Source organism: Oncorhynchus tshawytscha, linkage group LG26, assembly GCF_018296145.1.
Source record: "Oncorhynchus tshawytscha isolate Ot180627B linkage group LG26, Otsh_v2.0, whole genome shotgun sequence".
NCBI lineage: Eukaryota > Metazoa > Chordata > Actinopteri > Salmoniformes > Salmonidae > Oncorhynchus > Oncorhynchus tshawytscha.
In genome coordinates this window covers 9,458,111-9,482,381 of record NC_056454.1, presented here as the reverse complement: position 1 = coordinate 9,482,381, position 24,271 = coordinate 9,458,111, and the positions used below count along the sequence as shown (strand labels likewise).

At 41.2% G+C, this 24,271-nt stretch overlaps 1 protein-coding gene across 1 annotated transcript in view; it reads left to right on the top strand.

Moving 5' to 3' along the window:
- The first annotated feature begins 515 nt into the window (after positions 1-515).
- traf3ip1 (TNF receptor-associated factor 3 interacting protein 1) overlaps positions 516-24,271 on the top strand; it is a 40,310-nt gene continuing 16,554 nt past the window's right edge. Inside the window, exons 1-14 of the mRNA XM_024388768.2 lie at positions 516-798; positions 6,379-6,447; positions 9,757-9,918; positions 10,689-10,817; positions 11,063-11,482; positions 11,585-11,659; positions 17,434-17,457; positions 17,628-17,706; positions 17,843-17,860; positions 18,067-18,151; positions 20,381-20,473; positions 21,279-21,417; positions 22,992-23,028; positions 23,176-23,252. Coding sequence (XP_024244536.1) covers positions 676-798; positions 6,379-6,447; positions 9,757-9,918; positions 10,689-10,817; positions 11,063-11,482; positions 11,585-11,659; positions 17,434-17,457; positions 17,628-17,706; positions 17,843-17,860; positions 18,067-18,151; positions 20,381-20,473; positions 21,279-21,417; positions 22,992-23,028; positions 23,176-23,252 — 1,530 coding nt within the window. The 5' untranslated portion in view covers positions 516-675. The remainder of the gene's footprint in view (positions 799-6,378; positions 6,448-9,756; positions 9,919-10,688; positions 10,818-11,062; positions 11,483-11,584; positions 11,660-17,433; positions 17,458-17,627; positions 17,707-17,842; positions 17,861-18,066; positions 18,152-20,380; positions 20,474-21,278; positions 21,418-22,991; positions 23,029-23,175; positions 23,253-24,271) is intronic.

Sequence of the window (24,271 nt, the reverse complement as noted above, 5' to 3'; positions counted from 1 at the left end):
ACAAGCCAGTTTAAAATCTATAGGTTTACCAAATGGATAAGTGATTAACAAATAAGCACAGTTGGATTAAGTGATGTATTTAAACAAATGAGAAGATAATCATATGAAAAGTATTGTGAGCATTGCGTTTTGAAAGGCAATGCCTATACAAAAGGTATTTCTAGATGAAACACTGATTAGGTAAAGTGAAAAAGTCACTGTGTGATTCTGTGTGCTGTGCTTAGTCAATTGAAGTCGTTTTTAACTGTAATGCAGTTGATTGGTGAAGATTACATGAACATACAGGTTATTGGGGTTGACATCCATACAAGCATAATACTTCTGATTTGTACCTCAACATTGTGAAATACACATATACAAATAGCCTAAATGTAGTCCAATTTTGCTCTGGGGCAATGAGGAGGCTCCGGATCTTTCGCCCACAGCATATTTCCCCACGCGTTTCCATGACATTTGCAACGTTTTGGTCGTACTTTTACGGCATTGTTAGTTGTTGCTATACTCAGCCAACGGCGCTTGACAACCGTGAACGCTTCGCGCAGGCGCATTTCAGATGAATAATGCATTGTGGGATTGGACGCTATTGACATAGCGACAGGAGAGCTGGTAGAGAAACAGTCTTTTTCCAATTTTTTTATCAATATTTTGGGGGAAATTATCATTCCAACAACTGCTATGAACGCGTCAGTGGCCAAAAAGACCCAAGACACTTTGGGGAAAGTGATAAAGAAACCGCCGCTTACTGAAAAACTGCTCACCAAACCGCCGTTTCGATACCTGCACGACATATTCAGTGAGGTGAGCGATTACTTTACTGGCTAACGTTAGCTAGGTAGCTAGTTGCATAGGTAGCTAGCTACATAACTTATGGGTTTTTGGATGATTTTTATATCTAGCTAACATTAGCCCCTGTAAAAACTAGCTAGCGAGTTTAGCTAATGTTAGCTGGCTATTTACTCATGAAGCAGTTGAAAATATTTCCTTCATTAAACAAATGAAATATCTGCCACTGCACTTGCTCACTTTAGCCATCTAACTGCCAGGTCGTTTTGTCACAGGACAAGTGTTGTGAGGGTGTTATGAAATGAGGCCCAACCTTCTATTCTAGGTGACAGTCAATGAGTTTCTCTTAATGCACCTGGATTGCTTGTTTGGAATAGAACTGCCTTTCCTTAAGGTATGGTGTTAGGGGGTTCACATAAACACAACTTTTAGAGCTGAACATACCAAATGATACAACATACCGTCAGAAGCATAGTGCCCTTTGCTTCATGTCAGTAGGCCTTACCATTGATGAGAGATTACAATTTGTGTGTCTGAATTCTGGTTCAAAAGGTCACATAAATCAATGGCAAAGCCTTTTTCCAAAAATGGCACCAAAATGACAGGTGGACTCAGATGAACAAACTCAAATATCTCAAGCCAAGAATGACAGCATGACATTTTCAGGGGTTATACAATAATATGAGCATGTTCAAATTAAATGCATTATATATACAAAAGTATGTGGACATTCAAATGAGTGGATTTGGCTATTTCAGCCACACCCATGGCAGGCGGATGTATAAAATCGAGCACACAGCCATGCAATCTCTATAGACAAACATTGGCAGTAGAAGGGCCTTACCGATGAGCTCAGTGACTTTCAACGTACACTGTCATAGGATGCCACCTTAACAAGTCAGTTTGTCAAATTTCAGCCCTACTAGAGCTGCCCAGTCAACTGTAAGTGCTGTTATTGTGTGGAAACGTCTAGGAGCAACAACTGCTCAGCTGTGAAGTGGTAGGCCACACAAGCTCACAGAACAGGGCTGCCAAGTTCTGAAGTGCGTAGCATGTAAAAATCGTCTGTCCTCAGTTGCAACACTCATTACCAAGTTCCAAAGTGTCCATGGAAGCAACGTCAGCACTATAAACTCTTCGTCGGGAGCTTCATGAAATATGTTTCCATGGCCGCACACAAGTCTAAGATCACCGTGCGCAATTCCTAGTGTCCGCTGGAGTGGTGTAAAGCTAGCCGCCATTGGGCTCTGGAGCAGTGGAAACCCGTTCTCTGGAGTGATGAGTCACACTTCACCATCTGGCAGTCCGACAGAAAAATCTGAGTTTGGCGGATGCCAGGAGAATGAAATCTGCCCCAATGCATAGTGCCAACTGTAAAGTTTGGCGGAGGAGGAATAATGGTCAGGGGCAGTTATTCATGGTTCATACTAGGCCCCTTAGTTCCAGTGATGTGAAATCTACCCCTCCTTTGTAATCCGTAATGGACTGGAGCCTGTGTACAGTGTTCCTATGTGTGACCTGTTTTCAGGAAGCTAGGCATATGTCACACATCACTACTTCACAGGAGAGCCATCTTAACTTTTTGGGGGGGGCAGTAATGCCTTCTGAAGATATGAATTTTCATGTGCCTTAATAACAAACATGTATGCCATCTGTAAATATGAATACAATTGTTTAATTATGAGCATAGTTGCTTTAGCCACGGAAAAAGTCAGGAACCTTCCCGCTAGCCATGATTGGCTGAGATAATGGATGGGCTGGACATGCTGAGAGATTAATTCAGATTGGTCTGCCATGTAGCATGCTTCTGTCTATAACACGAGCTGCTCAGTGTGTGTAGATAATCCTTGCTACTGCGGCTTTTTTGAAAGATCTAATGTTAGCCATGGAGAACTGCAAAAGTTTTGCTATTGCTCTCAAAATTGCTGCCCTGAATTTAGCAGGCGATGTTGACAAAGATCAGTGCAAAAATGTTGTGATGGACTACTTTTTGCACACTGTCAGTGTGATCTGGAATGACTTCAAATCAAATTTTATTTGTCACATACACATGGTTAGCAGATGTTAATGCGAGTGTAGCGAAATGCTTGTGCTTCTAGTTCCGACAATGCAGTAATAACCAACGAGTAATCTAGCTAACAATTCCAAAACTACTACCTTATACACACAAGTGTAAAGGGATAAAGAATATGTACATAAAGATATATGAATGAGTGATGGTACAGAGCGGCATAGGCAAGATGCAGTAGATGGTATCGAGTACAGTATATACATATGAGATGAGTATGTAAACAAAGTGGCATAGTTTAAAGTGGCTAGTGATACATGTATTACATAAAGATGCAGTAGATGATATAGAGTACAGTGTATACATATGAGAAATAATGTAGGGTATGTAAATATTATATTAAGTAGCATTGTTTGTTATATTTTACATCAATTCCCATTATTAAAGTGGCTGGAGTTGAGTCAGTGTGTTGGCAGCAGCCACTCAATGTTAGTGGTGGCTGTTTAACAGTCTGATGGCCTTGAGATAGAAGCTGTTTTTCAGTCTCTCGGTCCCAGCTTTGATGCACCTGTACTGACCTCGCCTTCTGGATGATAGCGGGGTGAACAGGCAGTGGCTCGGGTGGTTGTTGTCCTTGATGATCTTTATGGCCTTCCTGTGACATCGGGTGGTGTAGGTGTCCTGGAGGACAGGTAGTTTGCCCCCGGTGATGCGTTGTGCAGACCTCACTACCCTCTGGAGAGCCTTACGGTTGTGGGCGGAGCAGTTGCCGTACCAGCCGGTGATACAGCCCGACAGGATGCTCTCGATTGTGCATCTGTAGAAGTTTGTGAGTGCTTTTGGTGACAAGCTGAATTTCTTCAGCCTCCTGAGGTTGAAGAGGTGCTGCTGCGCCTTCTTCACGATGCTGTCTGTGTGGGTGGACCAATTCAGTTTGTCTGTGATGTGTACGCCGAGGAACTTAAAACTTACTACCCTCTCTCTACCCTCTTACTACTTGACACAATGCGGACCAAACAAGCTCTACAAACAAAATGAGTTAAAGGAGTTCTAGTCTGCTGTTGAGCATTCATCCATGCATACGGGTAAGAGTCGAGCTACATTTTCAGATATTATACGGTTCTAATTTTGTCAGTTTTACAAGTTAAAGCATACTGTTAGCTAGCAAGTGAACATTAGCTTGATGGCTCGCTAATGTTACGTGTATGACCTGTGTAGTAATATTATTTGTATCTCAGAAACCCATTTGCATTGCTAGTTATAGTATAATGTTAGTTAGTTAGCTAGCTAGCTAACACTGAACAAAGTTATTACAGCATTTCATGCATGGTGGCTAGCTAAGACAATCAGTTTGTATTGCTAGTCGTATGGGTTGGGATTATGGTTCATTGTTTAGCTAGCTAGCTACATGTCTAAACAAAAGACTCTACTTCGCCAGATGATTACATGACCCATCAAGTTTGCCATAATCACTCCCAGACACACCTGGCTATCTATTGTATTTCAGGAACATGTGTACACGTCTGGACAATAGTGATCCATCCACTTAGCTTAGAGGGCTCATCAATAGTGACCCAATAGTGTCTGATAGGGGTGTGCTGACATGGCCATACATACATGGCCATACATATAGTCATAATCGTATCATCGGATTGGATGATACTCGTGATAAGATAAAACAGAAGTGTTTTAATATGCCTAAATAGATGTTGGCAAAATACCTCCCTGCACATTCTCACTGCAAAAAAACTGCAGATTAGAAGCAGCACATGGAGGGGGGTGTGTGTCCTCAATTTGCAGGGGGCTGCCAAGTTTGCTGTCACTCAGTCAGAATGTGCATTAGCGTTATCTTTTTTTCCCTACCCGTTTCCACATTTAATAGCAAATGTCCTCGCCATGTGATTTATCATAGTAGCAGGTAGGAGCAATCTGAATGATCAGACAGAAAAAAGGAAAAGTGATCGGGTGAAATTATGAAGTGAGTGGACAGAGAAATACAGCTTCACTGTATCCAGTTGGAGCAGCCGGATCAACGTAAAGCCCACCCTTCTCTTTACAGACAGGCAAACGAGCCAGTTTAGTTATTTAGACTACGCACATGACTGACTCAGACAGTACAGGATGGCTTAGAAACTCTGTGACTGACACATGAGAAACATGCTTGCTGGCACCAAAAAAACATTGTTTTTCCGATCACAGATAATTACAAAAATACTCTGATCATAATCACATCCAAACAATGACCCATATCCTTTACAATACTCGTTTTGTCCAACTAATCGGCACACCCCTAGTGTCTGGGTAAGCATCATCTAATAATCATCAAATATTTGTATCTAGACATGTTCTATTTTTGATATTGCTACTATCCAAATATGCAAGTAACCATTTGACTGTATCGTTTACACCTATATCTTGTGCATGTGACAAATAAACTTTGAATTTATTTGATATAGTGTGTGTTTACCAGAGACACTAATGTGAAGAACAACATTACCTGCACCAAAGTCCGATTAGGATATAGGCCTAGATAAAGTGTATTTTAACCTGGAGTTTTTCGTTATTGTAGGCTGATACACACACGTGTGTGTGTGTGTATGATATAATTTTCTAGCTCTGAGTCTGTCACATTGTCCTTCTGCTTGTTTGATGGCTCTGCAGAAGTTGTAGCAGGACTTGTTGTACTTGTTTGTGTCCTAAGCCGTAGTCTCGGGGTTGAGGGCCAGGCAAGAGTAATTCAGTGTTTGTAAATAAATAAAATAAAGAAATTCAATATATATTTGTTTTACATTCTTTGGGGAGAACCCTGGAATGACCCAAAAGGCTTCCCTGGTAGAGGGTTTGCTAGTGGCTGGGTCTGTGCCACAGTCTATACCAGGCAGAGCAAAGAATATCCAGGCAGAGCAGCCTTTACAAAACTACATCACCTGGACACAACACACTCTCTGAGTGTGAGGTCATAGGTAATTCAGGGTTAGTTGCTTTTGGCCACGTGTTCTTCCCACAAGCAGCTGAGTTGAGTACACTCTTTAACCCCATTTCAATCGGTAGTATGTTGTCTCTTTCTAACTCCTCCTTCAGTTCAGTTTGTTTCACCTTTCAGTATATGCTCATACATATTTGATTAAGTGTGTTAGCAAGTGTGACTCCATTGTACTGATTATCCAAGTGTTTTCCCCCACTGAATCTAAGTTAAGCTAATTGTATTGAAGTTGACTCCTGCTTGTTAAAATAGGACGTAGGCCTAGTGGCTAGCACTCTACTGTGTTGACCAAAACTTACACTTCTGAGTGTAGCAGTAAAAAAATAGCCCCTGTGTTAGGCTACTGGATTTGTCTTTAAAATCATAATGGGGCAACCACTGAGCAGGCTCCACTTGTCCAGCTGCCATAAATTGGCCATCTTTCACTTAAGCAATGGGGAAGAACCAACCAGAAAGAGTGTTTCTGGATATGAGGTTTTTTTAAATAACCTGGCGCAACTTGAGAGCAGGCGCAACTTGCCTGACTGCTCAGTTCACTTGCCCCTGACAATAGACCAACTCTTAACGTCAATCCCTGCAAAGCATTCTATCCTCTCTCCTACAGGTGATCCGGACCACTGGCTTCATGAAGGGACTCTATGTAGAGACAGAGATGAAGTCAGACAATGTGAAGGTAAAACATTTCCTCCATTTGATCACTTGATGGAGGCTATTTGTGAAACTCCAGAACAGATTGTTGCAATAGGGCCCCTGCCTATGAATATGTAGAAATGTAATATTGTTGTACTACGTGTCAGCTAAGCTAACAGAAGCTAAATTATTTTGAAAAGCTGTGAGTGCTATTATATAAAAACATTTTTTTGTTGCATTTACAACTTGTCTAAGTCCTATCATCAACTGATTTCAGCCAGTGTATGGCTGTGTTTGAATGAAATGTTGGCGTATTGGCAGTTATTTAGAAAGATTTATGGAAATAAAACTTTCTGGGTAGCTAGCTAATAAACGTACAGGGCAGATAGTGTAAAATTATGAATATGAAGAATTTATCACAGCACTGGCAAACCATGGTTGACCAACTCTCTGACCAAAATGGCTGACCTTTATTTGTCTTAAGAATGTTCATGTTTGTTCTACTATTCTTATTTCTAATTCTATGAAAGAGACAGTCTTTGCTCTGGCTCGTCCACTGCTCTTTCTCTCAAGCCTTTAAATGTCAGCTGTGTTGTGAAATCCAGGTTCTGGAGAGCTCGTGGGGCTGAACGGTGATAACTGATATCAAGCAGGGTGCTCTGTTATCACTAAGCCCAGGTTATTTTAGTGGCCATTGTAATGTTACACTGTTGGCATGGAGCTTAGGTTGTAGTCTCAACTGTGCCTTTCTGGGAACAGATCACAGATGAGGACACCGTTTTGGAATAGGCTGTCTACAGTGTAACACCCATAGTTCCGTTGTGCGTCGGTGTGTAACTACAAAAGGTTGAGGTTCGGTTTCTCACACGCACACACACACACACACGTCTGCATGAACTCTCCAGTAGTCTTGTGTACAATGATATCAATGGAGGGCGCACTTGAGAAAATGATGTAAAGAAGCAAGTCTCAGCAGTAGGGCTGTTGCGGTCATGGAATTTTTAATCCCGGTAATTGGCCAGGACCAGGACGCTCATAATCTAACGCCTGCCTCAGATCACCCGTAGAACACTGAAGTGTGTCGTTAGAAGCACTTTATACACAGAAAATCTCCGCTAAACAAAGGAACACACGGTTTATCCATCTCTCTCTGACCGCCGATATAACTTCAGCACAAAGTTGCCTAGAAATACAAAGTTGCCAATGTCTTTGCAGTTGATGCAAACAAACGACATATACAAACAACAATATGCTTCAAATGAAAACCAGGATGGCTACATTAAAATCTAAACAGTATAGAAATACATTTAATGTCTAATCAAGTTCTATTTGCTAATTTGTAGGCTACTGTCTGGAATTTGTCTCAATATATTTCATGATGTGTAGCCTGACGTGCACAATGATGTGCCAAATCTGTGATTTTCTTGCGTTTTTATTGGGTACGCATTAGAATGCTTTCTCTCTAGGAGCTGATCCGTCATCAGTGTTATGAAATAATTCTAATGTTAAGGAAAGATTTGAATTGAGAAAGCCGATTTGAGAGCAGCGCCCACTTTTTTTCTCCTAACTATAATTGTAATAACAATTTGAATGGCAAAGACTGCTGCCATAGGAATAGAATGCATAGAACGGGTGTCCCCATATTCATGTCAAGGATGGCATAATGGGAGGACTGGCGAGTGTACCCAAAGCAGGAAGCTAAAAAATACATTCCATTGCATGAGCCACATCAGTTAACCCCTTACCTGTGGGAATTGCCCTACATGGATTGGGCTAAAATGAAATATTTCTTACAGAAGAAATATGGAATGCATATGCTTTAACCATGGTAGCAATTAAAAGGGAGCATTTTGGCGATTTATGGGGAAATGATTACAAGCTGAGGACAGTTCACAAGACTAAATCCAAACATTGCTCTGCTGATTTTATGTGTAATTTACATTTAGTACTTTTTTTCCGCATTTGTTGATAACGAAATCTGGATTTCAGGAACATAATAAGAATGTTCTTGAAAAATGTGGGGTAAGTGCAACATAAGACAAAAGATTGACACAGGTTTGAGTGATCGATAGGTGTAAGTGGTGTTTCCAAGTTGCCACATTCCTCTCCAAAGTGTGCACAGTTCCTAAGTCATTTCAATGTACTTTTATGACTCAAAGAAGAGTCTTCAACTATAAGGTGATTTTTTTTTTTTTATGTAAAAATGTAATCTATTTATTAATTTTTTTTTTTTTTGCTCTCGTATACCTTTTGAGGAACTCGATCAAGCGCACTTGTCGTTTTTTATGTTGTTGTTTGGAACACAGCCCTGTGTACCCACCTTTACACAATTACTCTTGTTGTTGATGCAATCCAAAAAAACGGGCATCATTTGAAGGCTTGTTCTATTGCCAACATAACTAGCTAAACTATAAAGTATGATCTTAGTGCTAGGCTTTCACAAGGCAATTCAGAGAAGCCGATTTTGTAGTTTTGGTTTGTGTATAGAATGGAGTCATGAGTGCATTTAGATGTGTGGTCCGAAGCAAATTTTCTACACAGTACAACAAACGGGCTCATTCTGTTCAGGACAACCCAGGGTATCTTGTGACTAACTCTACATCAAGCATAGTGATCATAAACCTTGACACTGTATAAAGTATTACATCAGTTTTATGATATGGAGCTGTGAAGTGCCCATTTGGACTCGCAGGTATTTGGCTTGCTTGTATGACATCAAAGCGGTATTTATTATAACCCTCGACATCTCATCGTTCAAAATATACTGAGTCCTCGTAATTTACAGCCTTTCCCCTCACTCAGAAAACAAAAAATGTGCTAAAGTTGCCCAGGTAGCGGGAGGGATTCGGGAAGCTTCTTGTCACAAGTGGTGCTCAAATTCAGATGGTCTGTCTGTCAAAATCCATACAGAGCTGTGAAGTGGAGATGCTGAGCTCTGACGTCATGTATAGCATGTAACTGTACAGCCACTGCATTTTCAACCCGTATACGGATAGGAGTGTAAAGGGCTACCATCATTTGATTGAACATTCTACATTACCATGGAAATTATTGCGTCACAATACCAGGCAGCCATTGCGAGTGTACCCATTAGTTTGCCAGTCAAATTGCTAGGGTTAGCGGTTCCAAGCCTGTTCTATTATAAAACGTTTTCTTAAACCGTTCTGACGTTTATTTTCATGACTGCCTTCATCCTTAACAGTCGTTTTATACGGTAATTGCGTCAGACCTACTCAGCGGTTTTGTTATGCTAACCTCGGAGGGAAAAAAACATTCCCGTTGGATGATGGACTGGGAACAACAACTTTAAGACCTTTCAATCCCTTTCTACCTCTCTCTCTCTCTCCTGCAGGATAAGGATGCTAAGATGGCGTTCCTGCAGAAGGCCATGGACGTGGTAATGCTGGTGAGCGGTGAGCCCCTGTCGGCCAAGCCGGCACGCATCGTAGCCGGCCACGAGCCCGAGAAGACCAATGAGCTGCTGCAGGCTATAGCCAAGTGCTGCCTCAACAAGGTCTGTCTGCTTGGAATGATCCATGTACACACACACACACACACAGTCCACAAAAGGGCCTAAGCAACATACTGTAACAAATACATTTTACATAGACAGGAGAGGGCACTTCTCCCAGACATTGTAAAGAACACAAGATGGGCTAATTCTTGCTGCAAATACCTTGGTCGTTTCTGGCGTACATGCACACTGGGGGAAAAAATGTCACACATCAACATTAAAACAGAGTAATCCAGATAAAGGTCATGCATGTTTACGCACACTATTGGAGCTCCTGGGTCTGAAGAGGATCATTCTAGTACATTTTAATTGGACCCAGCCAGTGTAAATAAAGGGCTTCGAGCTCAGGGGAACTCTGCCATGCCTCCCTGAGGTTTCATTGTAGCAGACTGTTCATAGACATGTAGATTAATCGAGTAGCTAGCATACACCGCATTGATTGTAACAAGGACCACAATGGAAATAAGTCTGTAGACTTTGTGTTTTTAATCCTCAATAGTTGATGTATTGTTGTACTCGAATGGCTGACGCAACTAGATATGTATGCTACATAGGTCTTTAAAAATTTTAATTAAATTCATTATTGACAGACCGGTGTGCAGGTTGTTCTGGATAAAGATTGATGTGTGCTAGTAATCTGCACTCCCCATACAATACATCACCTGGAAAGAAAATGAAAATCCCAATAAACAAACTTCATGAAAATTCACACAGTATGGTAGAATGTGAGTTAACGATCATGACGGTCCCCTGTGTCATGTCGTCCCTAGCTGTCCAGTGAGGAGGCAGTGAAGCGGGTGCTGGCGGGGGACAAGCTGGACCCCAAAGGGAAGGCCAGCACCTCCCGTTCCCAGGACAAGGAGAACCGGGAGGGACGAGAGCGCCACAGAGACCGAGAGGTGAGACCAGACACCTAGAACTCATCGAGTGGACAAGACTTATCCCCTCAGACCATTCTAATTCTATGGATATCTGTCACCACTAGTTTCTGTCATTCAAAAACCAGTTTCTCTTTTCAACTTTAACCTCTAACTGCATCTAGACTAGTCATACCTGGGCCGTACTGCTGTGACTGTTTATTTTACCACAATGTGTTGAGGCTGGCGGAGATGGTGACAATGCAAGTGTGTGTGTGTCTCCCCAGGAGAGGAAGGAGATACGAGAGCACAGCGTCGGTGGAGGCCGGGAGAAGAAGGACCCGGACCAGCCCAAAGAGCAGGAGGACAGGCGAGGCAACAAGGAGAAGGAGCCCCACCGCGAGGGAGAGCGGTCGGAGAAGGCCCGCGAACGAGACCGAACCAAAGACCGCGACAAGGACAAGAGCCGGGACCGAGAGAGGGACAAAGACAAGAGAAGAGAGAAAGACGGGGAACGAGACAAGGAGAAGGACAGAGGCGGAGAGAAGAGCAAAGACAAGGAGACACACAGAGCGAGAGACCGATATAGGGAGGAAGATGGAGACAGGGATAAACGGCGAGAGAAGGGAGAAAGGGAGAAGGCGAGAGAGACCAGACACAAACAGGGGGAGGAGAAGACCAAAGTGCCAGAGAAAGGGGACAAAAAGGTAGGGCATGTCAGTCATTCCATGGCTTTGTCCCATTTTAAATCCTTAACGTAACAGTAGCAGCACGTGTTTCTATGAGATCCGTGTGTGTGTTTTTTTTAGGCCAGAGCGTCAGAGGAGTCAAAACACCGACCACATCCAGAGGAGCTCGGTAAAACGACGAAACCTGAACTAGCGGTAAGCTCTCCCCTCTCTCCAATAAGCACTATCTACTATTGTCAGTCATCATTTTGGGTGCGCGTAGAAAGGAGTCATGAGTAGGGTTGCGGTGTTCATTACATTTTGTCAGACGGTTATTGTCATGCAAAAGGCTGCCGGTCTCATGGTAATTGAATGTTAGTTAAGATGAATATGGATAGTACCACTCATACAAGCTGCATACAAGCCTCTGATGAGCACCTTTGGAACATCTACATTTAAAAAATTCTAGTGAATCTATTGAATATACACCATCCCAATTAAATTAATTCTTTAGGTCTGCAGGTCTAAAGAAACATGATATGGAAATGTATTTCAGAGGAACAGAATTTAAGTTGGCCTACTATAATCTGGTTATGCACCGTGCCATAGGCTGTAGGCTTGTTCATTTAGCAGACAAGATATGCTTGTAAGTCCTGTGCTATTATTTTATATTATTTGATTTTATAGTAAGAACAATATCAATGAACTGAGTGAAATAGAATGGATAATTTTCCCATTCTGGAGCGAGAGTGCACGCATATGAAGTGATCATTTGAAACAGGTTCTATATGCTAGATTTAGTTATTTGGCAACTTCAGTGAATGATAGACACCTTGGAATGCCTTAGAAAAAAAATATATATATATGGGCTGCATGATGCATCCTATAGGCTATTGATGATTTAAAAGTCTCAACAACAAAAAAGCTTGCGCTCTGTTCCTTGCCTCAGGATGCACACGCTGTTCTCTCATCAAGTGATCATATTTTCATCCATCAGACTTCTCAATTTAATCTTGTTTTTATTAATATGTCAAATTAGTTTTGATTTAATGTGGCCTGTTATCAAACGGTTAAGAGAAAAAAAGGACATGTAGTCCATATGCCTTCGCAAATCATGTCCAATCATTTAAATTTACCACAGGTGGACTCCAGTCAAGTTGTAGAAACATCTCAATGATAATCAATTGAAACAGGGTGCACCGGAGGTCAATTTCGAGTCGCATAGCAAAGGGTTTGAATACTTATGTAGAAATACCTTATTTATTTGTTATTTTTAATACATTTGCTAGAATGTCACTTTGTCATTATGGGGTATTGTGTATAGATTGCTGAGGAATTAGTTTTAATTAATCCATTGTGGAAAAAGTCAAAATGTCTGAATACTTTCCGAAGGCACTGTACATGCATTAGGGGTGTTGGGAAGTTGGGCTTGTTAATGTTATTTAAAAAATCCCAAACCAAAAAAAGTGTTTTTAATGTCAATCACAGTGCCGTTATAAACAAACTACGACGAACAGGTCCCCATCATTATCATCAAATACTTATGCTAAAATACTATAGCGTTAGTAGGAGATACAGGGTCATGACAAAGTATTTGCCCCTGTTCTGATTTAAATAGTTTTTGCAATTATTTTTTGTTACACTGAAGGTTATCAGATCTTCAACCAAAACCTAATATTAGATAAAGGGAACCTTTAGTGAACAACTAACACACAAATGTCTTTCATGAAATAAGTATCTAATAAACAAAGTTGTGCAAAACCCAATGCCCCTGTATGAGAAAGTATTTTATTATTACAGTTAATAAATAACTTGTTGTGCCACCTTTTAACTGCAACCAAACACTTCCTGTGGTTGTTGATCAGTCTCTAACATCACTGCGGAGGAATTTTGGCCCACTCTTCCATGCACAACTGCTTCAACTCAGCAACATTTATGGGTTTTCAAGCATGACCTGCTAATTTTTGTCCCTGCTATAACATCTCAATCACGTTTAGGTCTGGACTTTGACTAGTCTCGGTTCCAACACTTATTACCGAGTTCCAAACTGCCTCTGGAAGCAACATCGGCACAAGAACGAGCAGCCGCACACAAGCCTAAGATCACCATGCGCAATGCCATGCGACAGCTGGAGTGGTATAAAGCTTGCCGCCATTGGACTCCAGAGCAGTGGAAACATGTTCTCTGGACGAATCTGGGTTTGGCGGATGCACCAATGAATACTGCCAACTGTAAAGTTTGATGGAGTAGGAATACTTGTCTGGGGATGTTTTTTCATGGTTCGGGTTAGGCCCCTTAGTTCCAGTGTTGGGAAATCTTAACACTACAGCATACATTGACCTTCTAGACGATTCTGTGATTCCAACTTTGTAGCAACAGTTTGGGGAAGGCCCTTTCCTGTTTCAGCATGTGTCAGGTTAATCTGAAGACAGTTAATTAGATCAACTATATATTTAATTGTTACCCTATTTTTAAATTAATCATGTAACAATTAACTCATTAGGATCTGGGGCACCATGGGAGCAGTTCTTTAAAGAGTTACCATCTCCAAAATGAAACTCTAGAAGGTCTTTACCTATTTGTGAACAGTCAACTTATTAACCATAACCTCGTATCATATCACCATTCTGAACAGCCTTCATGCATCTGCAAAAACCAAGCCTTACTTGTGATTCAGTACTACACAAATTTGTTTAATTATTTATTTACCAACTAATTAAATGGGAACACAGGATAAATACACACACTGCACCGGTTATTGACTGGAGATGTAATATGCTGAAAACAGGTCCCTAGCGGAATGAAAACATGGATACTTGTTAAAGAAGAGATGGAGAGAACGACAGAGACACAACATTGCCACATTCAAAAACTACTCTCACCTACAATAACCATATATTTGCACACGAACCGCCGCCCACTTTGAGCAAGAAATCATGAATGTATTGATGTGAAATGCCTGGGTTTGCCTGGGATCTCTCGGTAAACGGACCAGCCTTGGAAAGGGGGTTGGGCCTTTTTGCGGCACGCTTGTAAGGCCCCGATTGTCCAAAATGGTTCAAGCATCTTGTCTCCATTTGTCCTTCTTCGTAGTTGTCTGTTATCCGGTGACTTGTCGTGTAGTCCTGAACCGTTCTGATTTTCCCTCCATTCGCCCTGGATCGACTAGCCAGCCGTATCGAAGGTTCCCCAATAGGGTGATGAGAATAGCGTAATACGATGGTTTGAGCAGAGCAACCGGATGGTCCTACTTAAATTTGCTTTTGAAGATACCTTATCGGCTTCACGGCCTTCGTCAGAACCTTTGGGATTTTTTAAATGTGGCTAATTTAAAGAAAACTCACAAAAGCTCTGACGAAGGTCTTGAGGCCAATACGTAAAGCTTATTAAGGAGCAGTGATACTATCAAGAGCAGTGTGCGGTTTTCAACTTTTTTCTCATTTTATTCAACTGTTGCCATGCACCTGCAAAAAAAAAAAGAGCTCAGATGTGCGAGTGCCTTTTTGAATTTATAATAGTATAGATAAAACCACTATTGGCTAAACAGGATAAATACATTATTTGATAAACACTTGTTCATTGACTTAGTGAAATGATTCACATACGCAATAACCTCCTATGGGGTTACTGACCACTATTCATTGAATTTATAATTAATAGTAAGTGTGGATTTATTTGGCCTTTGGGAGAGCACAGCGCATGGAAGAAAACAGCCGCGGGAAGGGTGCTGGAGGTTCTGCAGGTAAATTGAAATAAATGTACCATGTTATATAATTAAATGACTCATGTCTGTACAGAAATTAATTAATTCATTGAAATTACTACACCAAGAGAGCATAATTTACCCGGAGAGGATCAATTGCTTATTTAAAAAAATTGTTGTGGATTGTGTTGTATCACGTCAGGAGCGCGTAGGCCTACAGTCAGGCAGCACGCGCGACATGTCAAACAGCTGATTAGTTGTGGCTGTCAATGAACAGCAGGCCACAGCTAAAAGGCCTTTCACAATATTTTAAAATACCATTTCTGTCATTTCCTCATTGTGCAATCTGTGTCTCCACTCTTTTCATTGGCCTATGCTATTGGTTGCATTTAAGACAGGGTCATTTGTTTCATTGCTCTCAGTATGTCAGTATACCGATTGCCTACTGTAATTATGACTGTGTACGATAGTACTTCATTGCCCCCTATTATTCATACGCAATATGACCATATTCTGCATTGTGAATTCACATGGAATGTTAGGAATATTTCTTATCGTTTTAACGGAAAACCGATTTTAAAGAATGGCAGTTTGACATGCATACCGATGGGGCTGTAGTAGAGCAGGTAGAGAGCATCAATATCCTAGTGTCAACATTACTAAGGAATAAACATGGTCCACACGCACCAACACAGTCGTGAAGAAAGGCACGACAACGCCTCTTCCCCCTCAGGAGTCTGAAAAGATTTGGCATGGGCCCTCAGATCCTTAAGTTATACAGCTGCACCATTGAGAGTAACTGGACTGGCATCACGGAAACTGCACTACAGAGGGTAGTGTGTATGGCCCAGTACATTGGGACCAATCTCCCTACCATACAAGACCACTATATCAGGCGGTGCCAGGAAATCCCTAAACACTGCACGACAAGCAATACCGATGCACCAAGTCTGGATCGAACAGAACCCCCAAGCCATAAGACTGCTACATATTTAACCAAATAACTACCCGGACTATCTACGTTGACACTTTTTGTCACTAACTTTCTTGACTCCTCACTTATGCTGCTGCTACTGTTCATTATCTATCCCGTTGTCTAGTCACTAACCCTACCTATATGTACATATCTACCTCAATTACCTTGTACCCCTGCACATCGACTCTGCACTAGTACCCTGTGTATATAGCTAAGTTATATATATGTTTATTCCTTGTTATTATTTTTCTATTGTTTTTCTCTGCGTTGTTGGGAATGGCCCATAAGTAGGCATTTCACTGTTGTTTACGAAGCGTGACAAATCAAATTTGATACATTTATTTGTATCAATCTTTGCTGTAATTGCTCTGTCTGGTTTTGTGTTAGTGGATGCTAAATTGCTCGCTTGCTTCATTTCAAGGGCTCTTCAGCTTTGCTTGTTGCTAGGATAGAATACATCAGATTAGGATTGTGGTCCATTGTAGCTCAGTTAGTAGAACATGGTGCTTGTAACGCCAGGGTATTAGGTTCGATTCCTGTGACCACCCATACGTGAAATGTATGTACGCATGACTGTAAGTCACTTTGGATAAAAGTGTCTGCTAAATTGCATATATAGGTTTTTGATCCACATTTTTCAAAAACTGCTGTAATCTACAGCACTCTTCATTCAGTAAAACCAGGAGGTTAAACCACCAGAGATGGATAAAGAAGTCATTTTCTGAGACGGCTATAGACTCTCACCACATTCATGAACTGATGTTGAATGTGCTTTAGTTGTGTGACAGATTTGACTTAGCTACCATAGACCACTTGTGCTAGTACCGCATGGCCATAGACCAGGATGAAATTACCATCCTTAGAAATAGACACATTTGGCTTTTTACATATTCGAGAATATTATATTATACTTATGTAGGCTATTTCTATGGTGCTATCAGTGTGATAATGGTTGATTTCTGTTCTCCTTTACCACTGGAAGCTTCCACTGGAGCCTATTGATACAGCTGAAGAGGTATATCTTCTGTGTCCTTCTAGCCTAATGCTCCCTAGTCTAGCTCGCTAGAGCTATAAAGCATAGAACTGGGAAGGGTAAACTGGGTAGTACGGTATGAGTGTTTTCCGTGGGAGTTTACTACGGTTGCCTAGCGTAGCTGGCCATGCTTTGGAAATAGTGCTATGCCATTTACCATAGGAGCTTGGTTTCCTACTGCTTTACTTCCATTGTAGCGCCGTTTGGTGGAAGTTTCGGACACGCCTGGATTCAATTGCTAATCAAATGTTTACCCTATGTTTTCTTTTTTTTAATAGGCCGCAGAAGTCACAGACAAGCAGGTAACCTCTTATTTTCAAAACGGGGCTGCCTATGTCCTTTTTCTTAGAATGACCCTGCATGTTTATAAGTGTGTGTGCACTCATAAACATGAATTGGGGACACTTATTCAGTCATCCTCTCTTCTACTCTCCTCCTCCATCTCTCTTCCCTTCTCTCCTCCTCTCCTCAGTCTGACAGTCCAGCCAGAATACCCCGGCCTTCATCTGCTAAGGGGCAGAGGCGCATGCCCAAAGCAGGAGCCCAACAAGGTAAAAACCTCTCTGCTCCTCTCAAATATCCCAGCTTTCTAGCCTTTCACTAAAGTCATACTTCTGTTTACACAATAATATGAGTAGAGAGAAGGAAAAAAATCTAATACTTTTTTTGTCGCTTCTTTTCCGGAAGAGTCTGACGGTGAAGGAGGTGAGTATTTCTCTCACTGCACCTATACCCTCTCTCAGTAGATGGCGCTGGTGTCTTTTTCATTTAGTGATCCAGGGTGGACATTTTTTATGTGTCTCTGTTCTATAAGCCCTAGCCATCAGCATTTCTTGCTTTCAAGTCCATCGATTGTAAGTTCCAATGAAAGATGTGAGTTCTCATGTCAGCATCACCTTGTGTTGTTGTAGATGGAGACACTCCGTTGGCAGAGAGGCCGGTCCCCCTGGAGAACGGTGATGCCACAGACGCAGTGCCAGCCCACATGGCCCACAGGTCTGTGTGGCGTTTGACAGTTGATTTAAGCAAATTAGCAGAGTTTGAGGGCCATGGCCTAACATTTTTATTTTTGGTCAACCAGCCACTGTTTCAGGTCGATTAAAAAATAAAAATAAACATTTACCAGCAAAAATATTTTTGGGTCCATAATTACATTTTTTTAAATATTTTTTTTTTTAAAACAGATGACCATGCTTTAATGTTTCTAAAACAAGAAATGTATTGGTAAGAAAGTAATTTCATTTTAACCAAAATATCAGATGAGACAAAATGTTCAGCTGCTCGTTTGAGGGCGGTAGGTTACCGTGGTAAGGGGGCCACTCAAGATGTCTGTGTGTGTGTGAGATTTTGGAACTGACTAGTAGTAGATGTGTCTCTTTATCAGTTGAAGCAGCAGACTCAATCAAACATGGAAAAACAACCGAGCTTATGAACAAAACATTTGAAATAGTCAAGAAATATGAGGACAGTCTTACTTTTGTAGACTTTCGAGTAAATTAGACCAACTGTTAAGCCTGTGTGCAGCGCCTCCAAAAATAAATCTATCTGCACTTAACTCCCTGCGCACAGCTCTCCAGCCATGCGGTGTTGCAGTTATGAAACAAAACGGCAGAAATACTTTGAAAACAGCTACTGCAGCATTTCTCTGCTATACATCACAACTTGCACATGTGCCCTTACTTGGCTTTTGACATGTAATGCTCGCAATATAGAGCCCTGCAAATTGACCACCCACCTAAGTGTCTGGTGAAATAGACATTCGTACCCGCCAATACCTCAAATCTACCCACATTTGTCAAGTGTTAATTGTATGCCCTGTTGAGGGCACCGCTCAATTTGCACAGTCAGCAACAATTGAAATGGTCTCTCCCATAACCTCACTGCTTAAAACTGAAGTTTTGGCCAATTTCTTCTCTGTGGGATAGAAAGAGTTTCGAAACATGCTACAAAAACAAAACTCCATTCACTGATGCAAACCCTCCACTTTCTCCTTTTTGATCAACCCGCCGCACTCAACGGGCGCACTTAACACTGTCTGTGTCCCAAATGGCACCCTATTCCCTACAGAGTGCCCAGGTCAAAAGTAGTGCACTAAATCTAGTGAATAGGGTGTCATTTGGGACGCACGCCTGTGTATTCTCAACCCCCTCATTACATTTGATTAGCCACTTTCTCTCTCTTTTACACCACAACAAATTGCTCTGCTAGTCCCCACTCTCAATTACATTCTTCTCAGCGTAACATCAAACACATGCTATCCCATGGTAGACTGAGTGACTGACTGAATGGTTAGTGTTGCAATTGAGGTCCCAATAGAGTAGGGTTTCTCAACTCTCATTCTGGGGACCACTCTTATTTTCATGTTCTCACTACAACCAGCTACTCCAATTAGACTGAATGAACTGGCTAGTATGTGAATAATTGTTCTAACTAAACGCAGTAACTTTTCACACTGTTCTGATCCTATCTATCTGGCTTTGAATATCTGTGATTCTTTGAAGACATGTGATTCCCAGAGTTTCTTGTTAAATGGTTCTTCTGAACCAACCAATCTGATGGCTAATTCCTGGTGTTGAATTGATGCTCAATTAGAGTACAGTACAGCATACACAGTGTGTCCCCATGATCAGCTTTGAGACACCCTGCTCTGTATAATATTGGTGAGAGAGAGTGGGGTTTACTGACTGTTAAAGGAATTTCCAGGTGAACAGAAAGGAGAGCAGTAGAGGATATATGGTCTATCATAAATCAAGTTGGTTTAATACAAGTTGCAACATGGAAAACACCCTCCAGCATAGAACATGTCTAACGGGCCCTCTAATCACACAGTACCAAATGTTCTGTAAATACCACCCAGAGAGGCTTGTACAAAGCCACAACAAAAGACTGACTTTGCCAGCTGCTACAGAATCAAACAATGCTCATAAGGTCATCAATATAATATCAGTGTGCCGTCTGTTAAGTGTACCGTCAGCCTGACGTCAATCACTATCGACAGAATGAGTTTAATCAATAACAGTCTAGAGTCAAGTGACCATCAACCCTTGTCACAAATAGAACAATTGAAATGTGTGTTACAGAAAGGGAAAACATATAAATATGCTAAGCATTGTGTTATTTACTCTTAACTAAATATGAACTTTATTAATCTTAAATATTCCCCATTACTCTGACTGTGGCTGATCATTCATTAGTGTGGCTTGACTTTCTCATCTTCCCAACCAGCAACCGAAGGATACCTCGGCCCAACAGCGCACGGCCCGCCCCTCCTCGGTTCAAGAGGCAGGAGAGCTATGCTGACGTGACCCCGGCCGAACGGTGACCTCCCTTCATACTTTTTACTTCCTGTGTCACTATGAATGATACAGTTGTCAGCATAGCAGCACTGCATTCAGGTCACATTTTGGAACTTTTGAAAAATGTATGATTGAGCGAAAACATGTAGATTTAGGACTCACGTCAGCTCTATTCCATGCTCCATTCCATGACATTTCTATCTAAGTTTCACAATGTTTAGCAACTGAACCCGGGCCCGAGAAAATTATACAGTGGGGCAAAAAAGTATTTAGTCAGCCACCAATTGTGCAAGTTCTCCCACTTAAAAAGATGAGAGAGGCCTGTAATTGTCATCATAGGTACACTTCAACTATGACAGACAAAATGAGAGAAAAAAACTCCAGAAAATCACATTGTAGGATTTTTAATGAATTCATTTGCAAATGATGGAGTGTGACTGTTTGAGGTTGTGGACAGGTGTCTTTTATACTGATAACAAGTTCAAACAGGTGCCATTAATACAGGAAACGAGTGGAGGACAGAGGAGCCTCTTAAAAAAGAAGTTACAGGTCTGTGAGAGCCAGAAATCTTGCTTGTTTGTAGGTGACCAAATACTTATTTTCCACCATAATTTGCAAATAAATTCATTAAAAATCCTACAATGTGATTTTCTGGATTTTTTTTTCATTTTGTCTGTCATAATTGAAGTGCACCTATGATGAAAATTACAGGCCTCATCTTTTTAAGTGGGAGAACTTGCACAATTGGTGGCTGACTAACTACTTTTTTGCCCCACTGTATGTGCTTTGCTCCATTGCCCCCTCTAAGCCCTATGTGTGTGTTGCAGGCTGACCAGTGCCAAGCCCCCGGCAGCTGTCATAATGGAGGGGAAGAAGCTCTCTGAGGATGAGGAGGAGGATGAAGATGAGCAGTTTGTGGTGCAGGAGGCTGCCCCTCCTCCCCCCGACATGCCCGACATGGAGATGGTGAGGGAGCACATACAGTTGAAGTCGGAAGTTTACTTACATTTAAACTCAGTTTTTTGTAATTCCTGACATTTAATCCGAGTAAAAATTCCCTGTTTTAGGTCAGTTAGGATCACCACTTTATTTTAAGAATGTGAAATGTCAGAAAAGTAGGAGAGAGAGTAATTTATTTCAGCTTTTATTTCTTTCATCACATTCCCAGTGGGTCAGAAGTTTACATACACTCAATATGTATTTGGTAGCATTGCCTTTAAATTGCTTAACTTGGCTCAAACGTTTCGGCCATTTGCGACCAAGCTTTAACTTCCTGACTGTCTTGAGATGTTGCTTCAATATATCCACATAATTTTCCAGACTCATGATGCCATCTATTTTGTGAAGTGCACCAGTCCCTCCTGCAGCAAAGCACCCCCACAACATGATGCTGCCACCCCCTTGCTTCACAGTTGGGATGGTGTTCTTCGGCTTGCAAGCTTCCCCATTTTTTCTCCAAACATAACGATGGTCATTATGGCCAAACAGTTTTATTTTTGTTTCATCAGACCAGAGGACATTACTCCAAAAAGTACGATCTTTGTCCTCATGTGCAGTTGCAAACCGTAGTCTGGCTTTTTTATGGCGGTTCTGGAGCAGTGGCTTCTTCCTTGCTGAGCGGCCTTTTAGGTTATGTTGATATAGGACTCGTTTTAATGTGGCTATAGATACTTTTGTACCTGTTTCCTCCAGCATCTTCACAAGGTCCTTTGTTGTTGTTCTGGGATTGATTTGCACTTTTCGCACCACAGTACGTTCGTCTCTAGGAGACAGAATGCCTCTCCTTCCTGAGTGGAGTGAAGTCTGCGTGGTCCCATGGAGTTTATACTTGCGTACTATTGTTTGTACAGATGAAGGTGGTACCTTCAGGTGTTTGCAAATTGCTCCCAAGGATGAACCAGACTTGTGGAGGTATACAATTTTTTTCTGAGGTCTTGGCTGATTTCTTTTGATTTTCCCATGATGTCAAGCAAAGAGGCACTGAGTTTGGAGGTAGGCCTTGAAATACATCCACAGGTACACCTCCAATTGACTCAAATGTTGTCAATTAGCCTATCAGAAGCTTCTAAAGCCTTGACATTTTCTGGAATTATCCAAGCTGTTTAAAGGCACAGACAACTTAGTGTATGTAAACTTCTGACCCTCTGGAATTATAAGTGAAATAATCTGTCTCTAAACAATTGTTGGAAAAATGACTTGTGTCATGCACAAAGTAGATGTCCTAACCGACATGCCAAACTATAGTTTGTTAACAAGAAATTTGTGGAGTGGTTGAAATACACTTAGGTTGGAGTCATTAAAACTCGTATCTAAACTTCCATTACGTTATGAAAAATAGATTTGAGAATGCCATACCTCTATTAGTTTTTGCACATCCAGGCCCAAGCTCTCATGGTTCAATGTTGGAAGTGAAACATATAGAAACATATTTCAGGCCCTAAAATGGATAACTATTATAAGTTGCAACCAAGAGAAGAGGGCATCAGCATTGTTCATTCTAAATATTTTTAATTGTTACGCCACTATTTTGTTCTCTACAGGATCCTTCAGTGGGACTTCAAGGTGATGAGAAGCATGGTAAGCAATTTTACAAGCCAAACAATCACTTAATTTGATCTTGTAGGTGCTAAGAATTCTAGTACGTATTTCTACAACTTGGTTTATATCAATTGGGACTGTAAATTACCAACACTTTTAAAACTCCTGCACCTTGTTTATCCACAGGTGGGCTGGTGAAAAAAATCCTTGAAACCAAGAAAGACTTTGAAACATCACCATCATCTCCAAAGTCCAAAGACCAGGTAAGATGTAGTGATCTTGATCTCCACTAGAGGGCAATGCAATGACGCCATAACGACTGACAACTCTCATTCCTCTCCTGTGACTCAGTTCTAGATGTTTCCGTATCTCTCAATCAGCGTACAAACTGTTATTTCTGGAAATTCAGTACCTTAGGGATGTGGGGTTACAAAACCGAAAGCATACAGTCTATTAGCTAAAGAAAGCATATCGCAAATGGAGTGAAGTGTAATTGCACAAACCTATTGAAAATCTTGATCACTTCAGTGGAGCTCGAGAAACAACAACATAAAGTGGGTTGATTGCATCGGCGAGATGTCTCAACCTTTTGTGTACTAATTTAATGCACTCGTTTCACATTTTGTGTTTTGTAAGTGTTATTGGCTGAGAAAGTGTTGCGAAAAGCTATCTAAATTAGGCTTATCTAGCACCATGTCACAACAACCAGTTTGAAAGTATGTAGATATATTTATTTTTCCCATACTGACCGAATTGTATAATTTATAATGGAAAATGGATTTGAATGAGCTGCATCGATTTAAAGGCCCAGTGCAATAAAAATGTTTACTTGAAGTGAGTACAGACTTAACTGAATGAACAACTGTAACGAAAATGCAAATTTGAAAGTTTAGTAAATAGTTTGAGAGATGGCCTTGTCTCCAATAAACGGCCCCCATAGCCAGATGCCGGGATAGCAGGTAGCCCTATGCTGGGCAGCTGGCATCGAAACTCACCAGCTGGGAGAAAGAGGTTTTGATGACAGCCTTAAGCTGGGGGAGGTGGATGGCCGGCGATGATAGTTTGCTGTAAGACGCAAGTGAGAGTAATGAGGGGTAACAAGATGTATGCCCATTAGTGAATAGAGAGCAAGGTGATTGCCCATAGCAGTGGCGGTCGATGCCGTTTAAGATGAGGGCTGATGACTCTTTTTTTTCTTCTTTTTTTTCCTTTTTTATATATTATTATTATTATTTATTTATTTTTATATTATTTTATTTTTTTATATTATGAGCATGGCCTA